The sequence below is a fragment of the Anthonomus grandis genome, chromosome 8 (genome assembly GCF_022605725.1).
Source record: "Anthonomus grandis grandis chromosome 8, icAntGran1.3, whole genome shotgun sequence".
Classification (NCBI taxonomy): domain Eukaryota; kingdom Metazoa; phylum Arthropoda; class Insecta; order Coleoptera; family Curculionidae; genus Anthonomus; species Anthonomus grandis.
In genome coordinates this window covers 11920317-11928947 of record NC_065553.1, presented here as the reverse complement: position 1 = coordinate 11928947, position 8631 = coordinate 11920317, and the positions used below count along the sequence as shown (strand labels likewise).

The following is an 8631-nucleotide window of genomic DNA, read 5'->3' as shown; positions in this document are numbered from 1 at the left end:
CAATTAAAATCCAATAAGATTTATCCTCTGCATAATGATAATATCTTTTTTGGAAAGCTTCTTATTTATCAAAGGGTGGATCATATCCTTTCTTATCAATTTTTCAACACATTCAAGTATTACTGCATCTCCGCAGTTAAATTATTAAATATTAAATTGCAAACACAATATATGTTTGCAAAAAATTACTTACGTTGCTCTCAAAACGGCACAATAAATTGAGTTACTTAAGATATCATGTGTCACAGCACATATATCTATTTCCGTAGATATGTATGGATTTTTTGTAGTCACTTTTTACGCTTGTAAACTTTACGTCGATCAGATCTTTTACCTTTATTGCGGTATTCCTGATATGGTGCAATATATTTCTAAAGTAATGCAATAAGATTCTAAAAATATTAAAGAAATTTAGATTTTTTTACAATTTATTAGAGGAAACTTACGGAAAATTGAAGTTGTGCTTAATAGTCCTAAAATAAAGAGTATGAATAAAATACAATAATTGAAAGAAAGCATTGTTTCTCGCAGATTAAAGTTTCTTTATTGTAGGTATATATTCCACGCTTTCGTATCAATGATTTGAAACAATTTGTATTATATCCTTTTTCTGTTTCTAATCTTTTATCTTTTCCTGGCGTTTATAAATTTTTAAATTATAATAGGGTTTGTAAGGTTTTTTTATTTTTTTGTTATTCACTAGAACATGCCTTTATGCTTTTGCATATTTTTAGTCAATTCCTAAATATTCCAGATATCGTTTTCTTTATTCTTTCGTTTATTCTTTTTCCTAATGTTATGTCCTAACTTAAATCTTCGTTTTATGGATACTCATAATTAAACTTATACTTTGTTATAAGTCTATATGGCTTTATGTATTTCCAAAATTTGCATTTTTCGACTTATTCTAGACATATTTCGTTTTATACGGCATCTTTCTTTCTCGTAAGTTACAGGAATATTTGATCTAATTTTTCATGTCTTCCAAAATTTTGAGCTCATTTATGTGGTCATCGTACATATATTAGATCCCATATAATTATAGATATATATTATAAAATACATATTAGAAATAAATATTAGATCAGTAATGAATACCAGGAAGAAGATATTCAGGGATTTGAAGTAATTTTTTATTTTATTGTAGGCTCTTGACGTATTTTTTTGACTTTCAGGAATTCAAAAATATAAAAATAATTTTTCCTGCCTTCCAGGCTTTTTTAAGCAAATATTATTAAAGGTTTAACAAGTTAAAATTATGGTTTAATAAGCTTATTTAATAATAAAAATCAGCAGTCTAACGTAAACGTTCTGAAAGAACATTTTGTTGATTTTATAGGGCATAGAGGGAATTTAACTAAAAAATCTAACAAAAGATTATTAATATAAAAAAACCTTTAGCTAGAACTTTCTAATTTTCATTTTTTTCATTATTCACGAGGCCAAATCAGTTCCTAATAAATTCAAATTCGTTCCCGCCATTGCATCCGAGAGCGTGCATCATCTGTGTCAATGTCAAATGAATTTCTTTTTTCTTAATTATGCAACCCGCATTTTTCTCTCTACCATGTTTTGTTTATTCCCGTGAACTGTGTTCTATTTATCAAAACAAGAATAATAAAAAGGAAGTATCACTTATATTTGCATTGAAAAATGACTCGACACGCTAGGAATTGCACTGCTGGTGCCGTATACACTTATCATGAAAAGAAAAAAGATGCCCAGGCCTCTGGCTATGGTACCAATTCCCAAAGACTTGGCAAGGATTCCATCAAAAACTTTGATTGTTGCTCTCTATCATTACAGCCCTGCAGAAATCCCGTAATTACGTACGTATGTTTCTGTTTTAACAATGTTTTCAAACAATTATGGGGTAGAGGATTACATATAGTTGTTTACTCATGTTAAATACACAATATTATCAATGAGCTGACATAGGGGTGTCTATCCCATATCACAGGTTTTGTATATTTTATAACCCCTGTAGTTACATCCTCCACTAAATTTATTAGAAAAACCATCTATCCTACATGTTTCAGACATATAAGATGTCCATCATCAGGGATATACAATGAGGGTCCTCACCACAACACACAAAAAGCCACAGTGCTTCTGGCAAGGTCAAAGGTTAAAATTACTAACAATAAACAAAAAGGGCATATTAAGATGCATGAGAAAGTGCCTAAACAGGGTCTAAACAAACATTAAAATCACATAATTACATTTTTTAATTCATTAAATTTTAATGAGCATTAAAATTGTAGGATAGATGGTTTTTCTAATAAATTTAGTGGAGGATGACCGAAACTATTTTAGTTACCCTTTGACATATTAACTCCACTGCAAATATGGACTACTTCTTCAACTAATCTACAAAGGAAAATAAATTAAGACTGAAGTATTGCATCTTTGTCACTTTCATCCAAAAGATGTATTGAATCTTTATTTCCCTCCTTGGAATAATCTTTCTTTAATTTTCATCTTGTGCCACTTTTTTCAAATCTGCTTTATTATCACATAACATAAATTGTTGATGAAAAAGTTGATTTAAATATAGAGTAGCTAAGAATGGTAACTGTGCCTAAAATTAACAGATAAAATATGTATCACTAATTCCGAAAGCATAGAAAAAAACATATAGACAATAAAAGAAATGAATGGTAACAATGATTTGGTCAATAAAATTACAATTTCATAATATATAAATCATTTAAATATCACATAAAAAAGCATAATAACTAAAATTGCTGAAAATCTGTGTGCGAAATATGCATCAACACTGTAAAAACCAAATGAAATGAACATTTTTTCTCTCAAGGCAAATGATTAAAAATACTTTTACTGTTGATCAAAAGCAACTTTCTGTTAATGTAAAGTTGGGGATTGGAACCTATTAGGTGAGTAATATTATTTATGCATTAAGCAGACAGTTTTTATTATCAAAATACATGCCAATGTCACTATACCACTTTTACCATTGATAAAAGTTAGACAACATAAATTTCTGGGGTTAAGTTTGTAAATATACCTCACTGCTCTCTTCTGCAGAGCAAGTATAAAATTAAATAGTGCTGCAGCACATGAGTCTCAGAATGATCTCACTACAGATTGCATAACATGATAACATAACAATATAATGTACTTTTTCTTGTATTAAAACTGATTGACTTTTCTTAATAATAAATAAATAAATGTTTATTTATATACCAACTTTTTACATAGAGCTATTAACTATTTACAAGAGCCTCCACAGCTTAGATTAAAGAACTATTACTAGCTCCATTACAGTAAATATTAAAAGTTTTTTTACTCAGTTGTAAACTGTACTTTCTGAACTAGAGGATAATTGGTGGAAACCACTATTTATTTTAAGAAAGGATGAATAAACATAATCAGTGAGCACCACAAAATGTAATGTAGATTTAATTTTTAAGAAACATCTATTGTTAATAGTTCTGTCCAATTTTTTATGTTTGTTTTGAATTGTTTGTTCTTCTTGTTAATATCAGTGATTTGCATTCAGTCAGTTTGTTACTGATTCTAGCCAAAGTTCTGGAAAGTTCTACCAATATCTTAATCATTATAGCATGATTTGTATTCATCAGTCATAGGTCATAAAGGAACACAGTACAACTTCTGCTACCCACCTTTACTGCTGCAAAGTTGGCATTTACTTTACCATTAAAGGCTTTGATTGATCACAATCTCCTTTGCACTACTGTCTCACTATGGATTTAATGACATGTCAACACTTTTTTTTTAAATTTTACCTGTTCAACACTCGAGTCAGGTGTACCACAAGGTTCAATTCAATTGATCCCTGCTTTTTGTTGTGTATATGTGTGCCTTTTGTTGTTGGTACATTTTAAAGTTTGAGACTCTATATAATTACTGGTTTATTATGCACTAGGCATTTTTAGATCTTGTTACTAAAAAATGAAAATTCAATATGTTCAAAACACATGTATTTATTTTATGAAAATATGATTGGGTATCTAACAGCATCGGGAGTATGGGATGGTTAAAGTGCAATAATATATACAAATTGTATTTTACCATCTTCTTTAGAAAACTTTTAGATCATAGGAAAAGTACAATAACGTACCTATACCAAAAATTAAAGCTACAATGAAATGTGCAGAACTTATATTTAAGAGACTTTTATTATTTTCATTATCTCAGCATAAAACTTTATGATTTCAAAAAATCTTTTCATATAACTGTAATAAACTTTATAACTCACTTCTACCTCACCTTAAACAATGTACTTTAAAGAAATGTAAGTTTGCCTATAAACATGTATAGATATGAATTTTGCCTATAATCTTAGTTATTATATAAATTATAGTTAATAGCTGTCCAGTATTGTACAGGGTCTACCAATAAGAATGATATAAGTTTAAATTGCTAACAAATAAAAACAAATTGGTTAATTTCTATGATTGATGTTTCATGTTGTGGTCTATTATGTAACATTATGTTTTAAACAAAATATCATTAAGATGTCCACCTCGGCTACGGCGGCAGACGTTTAGATGATGAACCCAATTTTCAATCACTTTTTCTAACAAGTTGGGCTGAATTTCGCGAATAACCCTAGTTATGTTAACTTTCAACTCATTGATGGTTTGAGGATTGTTAGAATACACCTTTGACTTCACACATCCCCAAAGAAAAAAGTCCAGGGGAGTAAGATCACAGGACCTTGGTGGCCAGTTGATATTGCCATGTCGCGAAATTATTCGATCTTCAAAACGCTCTCTTAATAAATTAATTGTGGCTCGGGCGGTGTGTGATGTTGCTCCGTCCTGTTGAAACCAATTCTATTCGAAGTCTCCACCATCAATTGCAGGCCAAAGAAAGTTTGTTATCATGTCGCGGTAGCGCTCTCCGTTGACTGTCACAGTACGCCCCCCTGCAACCTTAAAAAAGTATGGCCGGATAATTCCACCGACATACAAACCACACCACACAGTCACCTTTAACGGGTGTAATGGCACCTGTACTAATTTATGGGGATTGTTCTGACACCAGAAGCGGCAATTTTGCGTATTGACAACGCCACTAAGACAAAAATGGGCTTCATCTGAAAAGATGATTTGTTTCCCAAAATCGGCATTTTGTTCCAACTGCAACAGGGCCCAGTCGGTAAACGTTCTTCGCAAACCATGGTTAGCAGGCTTCAATTCTTGAGTTAGAACCATCTTATATGGATGTAGGCCTAAGTCTTTCTTCAAAATGCGCCACAGAGACATTGGTGAAATGCCTAATTGCTGAGAACGGCGCAAAACAGACACATTGTTATTCGCGTCAACACTTTCTCTTGCAGCGGCGATATTTTCAGCGGTCCTTGCACTTTTTTGTCGCGTTGGTGACTTATTATCCAGAAGAGTGTACTCCCGTTCAAACTTATTAATTGTGCGCCTTATTGCAAGCTCAGAAGGCTGTCCACGATGGCCAAAATCTTCTCTAAGAGCACGATAACAGGCTCTAACCGATTGCGCATTTTCGTAATACCTTTTCACGATAGCTATACGTTGCTCTTGACTTAAACGATTCATGATGAAATGTCAAAGTATACTTAACACAACTGACGCTTGATCCGCGTTTTGACACATACCATTTTGCGTACAAGGCCCACTAAACTTCTATCACTTCTATTGGTAGACCCATTATAACACTAAAAATTTGGTTTTGAAAAGTTTCTATTAGAGAATTTTTTTTTAATATATTTACGTTTATATGCCAATAAAGACCTATTGTTTATTTTGCGTGAAAGCCAGAAATCAAAATCAGCTCAAATTTAATTTGCAAAATTAATTTTATTCAATATATGAACAGTTTTTAATTTTCAAGGTAGCATTTAGAGTTACAAGTTTTATAATTTATGTAATACCCTATGATCATATTTTATGGGAAAATTAAAATTTTCTTCAAAAATATGAATTAAAAAGTACAGATCTATATACGCAAAAATGTTAGATTGATTAGAGTGATTACAGAATTCAAAATAACAGAAATTAAATTTAAAAACACCATGTTATGGAGCAGAAAAAAATATACAGCTCCCGAATTGAAATAATGTACACATTGACTATAAAAATTAAACCATCTTTTTCAAGCATGTTTAAAGATTGCTAGATAAAATTCTGCAATATTCTGTTATTGACCCCCAGTAATTTTAGTGCTTATTAATTATACAGACTATTAAAATGTACTCCTGAACTATTTTTTAATTTCAAGAGAATGCCTTGAATGTAATTTAATACGCTTCAACTCAAAGAATTTAAATTTGTATTCTTTCTGCACCTATCTATATTGCATGTTTAATGGGAAATAATGTTTTAATTGAATAAAGTCAACATGAGAGACAGAATCATGCATCAGTAACTTTATTAAATCTATTCAATTAATCTTTTCATATTATTTCAAAAATGACTGACAATGAAAATAAAAATTTATTAAATGTTCTAATGTAACTGCCAAAACATTTCATAGACCACTTTTAATGTATATTTCTTATTTTTAGGAAAGATGGTTATTTATTTGACAAGGAAGTAATTTTGGAATATATAATTGCAAAAAAGAATGAATACAGCAAACAATTAAAGCAGTATGAAAAAATGAAGAAAAAAGAAGACGAGGAAATTAACAATAAGAAAACTAGTGAACTGGAAAAGAAAGTGGAGAGCTTTTTGAAGAATGAAAACAATATTGTCAGCAAACCTCTGGATGGCTTTAAATCAGGTAAGTCTTAATATTTTTTACTATAAAATGATAAGATAAGAGTCTCATGATTGTCATTTACTATTAAATAAAGTTACTACTATTTTTATTTTAAAATGGCATTCCCATCATCATTGAAAATCTTCTTTTTGATACTCGGTTCATCTGACTATTCTTGTTTTTAAATTAATTTGAATTAATAATAGTGAGTTTGTTTCGTTTTCGTGTTTTATTTATACACTTTATTTCAGAACCAAGCACATCTTCAATTTCAAACATGGCCAATGGCAAAGAAAAGGTCTTGCCTAGTTTTTGGGTTCCGGGACAAACGGCACAAGTTGAAAAATCAAAACTACAAAAACCTGTTAGTTCTTCCACTAAAATATTTAAAAAAAAATTTTCTAAATCCTTATAATTTATTTAGGATCCAACAATATATTGCCCAGTATCTGGAAAACCACTAAAAGTGAAAGATCTGGTGGACGTAAAGTTTACGGCAGTAAAAGATGACTCCAAAAAATCCATACACACCCAGGAAAATAGATATATGTGTGCTGTTACTCATGACATCTTAAGCAACTCAATTCCTTGTGCTGTTTTGCGACCAACGTAAGAAATCGTGTGTTTTTTAAAATTATTTATGAATTTGCAAATATACATTTTAGGGGTGATGTTGTAACAGTGGAATGTGTAGAAAAATTGATAAAAAAGGACATGATGCACCCTTTAACAAGTAAGAAGCTTTCTGAGAAAGACATTATTATAATGCAGAGGGTAAGTTCTGTAGCCTTTTAATAATATTTTTAATGTTATTGATTCTTTGACATTTAGGGTGGAACTGGTTATGCATTAACTAATGAAAAGTTGGAAGCAAAAGCTGAAAGACCTGCTCTTCAGGCTTAAGGAAGATCCTAATTACAATATTTAAGAAGGATACTTGTTGGTAAAAAAGAACTGGCAGTAATGTCATAAAAAAACAACTAAGTTTTGTTAACTATTTAATATTTGTATATTAGGTAACAAAAAAATTTACATATTTAAGTGAATTTATATAATTTGTGAAATTATTAGATTTTTGTGATATTAAACAGGCTTTTATTTTTGACATTCCTTACTGCACTTACTGGGTGTTTCATATAGAATAGGTCTTGGCGGTGTGTATTAGTCGTCATATGATCTAAGAAAACAAATTATCAAAGAGGCCATGAAAAATTTCTGCCAATTATTGTCAAGTTCTCAGAACCCTGAAGTCGCTAGATGGCGTCTTCTATCGAGAAAAAGAAAAGGTGATTCTTGCAAAACTTAGGGTAAGGTTAATATACTTATACTAAGTTTAATATACTCTAATAATAAAGGTAAAAATCTACGGTATAAATCGATTTTTAGTTTCTATTACCCCCAATTGATAGTCTAGAATATTTAAATAAAGAGATCTAGCCTTTCTTCCTGCACTACTATTTTAGCAGATAATACAAAATGGTGCCAATAAAAACAATCCTAAATTTGCTGAAAACTATGGTGCCATTATTTATAATATCTAAGGCAAAAATTATCAACTCACTAAAAAAATCCGCGGCCATATCGCTCCGTTTATAGAAAAACGTCATAACCCAAAAATTAATATTTGTCAAAATAGCGGTTTAAAGATTAATGATTTTTTACTTTTTTGCAACAATTTAACCTTGCAGACAAATTAAATGCTTTTATTATGATTTTAGACCTCAAAGTATAGTGGTTAACACTAAACAAGTGACACGAGATTTACACTTGAATTAAGAAATTTATGATTTATGAACACCTGTGTCTTTCTTCTCCAAACAAAAAAAATGCATTATTTAATTTTTTTTTAACTTTATCGTCATATGTATGTGTTATATTTAAACTTTTTTAGTATTGTGACGCTGA

At 30.3% G+C, this 8631-nt stretch overlaps 1 protein-coding gene across 1 annotated transcript; it reads left to right on the top strand.

Annotated features, from left to right (window-relative positions):
* The first annotated feature begins 1560 nt into the window (after nucleotides 1-1560).
* On the top strand, nucleotides 1561-7814 carry LOC126739841 (nitric oxide synthase-interacting protein homolog). Its single transcript, XM_050445656.1, has 6 exons — nucleotides 1561-1829; nucleotides 6530-6747; nucleotides 6978-7090; nucleotides 7151-7335; nucleotides 7392-7500; nucleotides 7558-7814. Exons 1-6 carry the CDS (start codon nucleotides 1654-1656, stop codon nucleotides 7627-7629), a joined length of 873 nt encoding a protein of 290 aa, XP_050301613.1. The 5' UTR covers nucleotides 1561-1653; the 3' UTR covers nucleotides 7630-7814.
* Nucleotides 7815-8631: the final 817 nt, after the last annotated feature.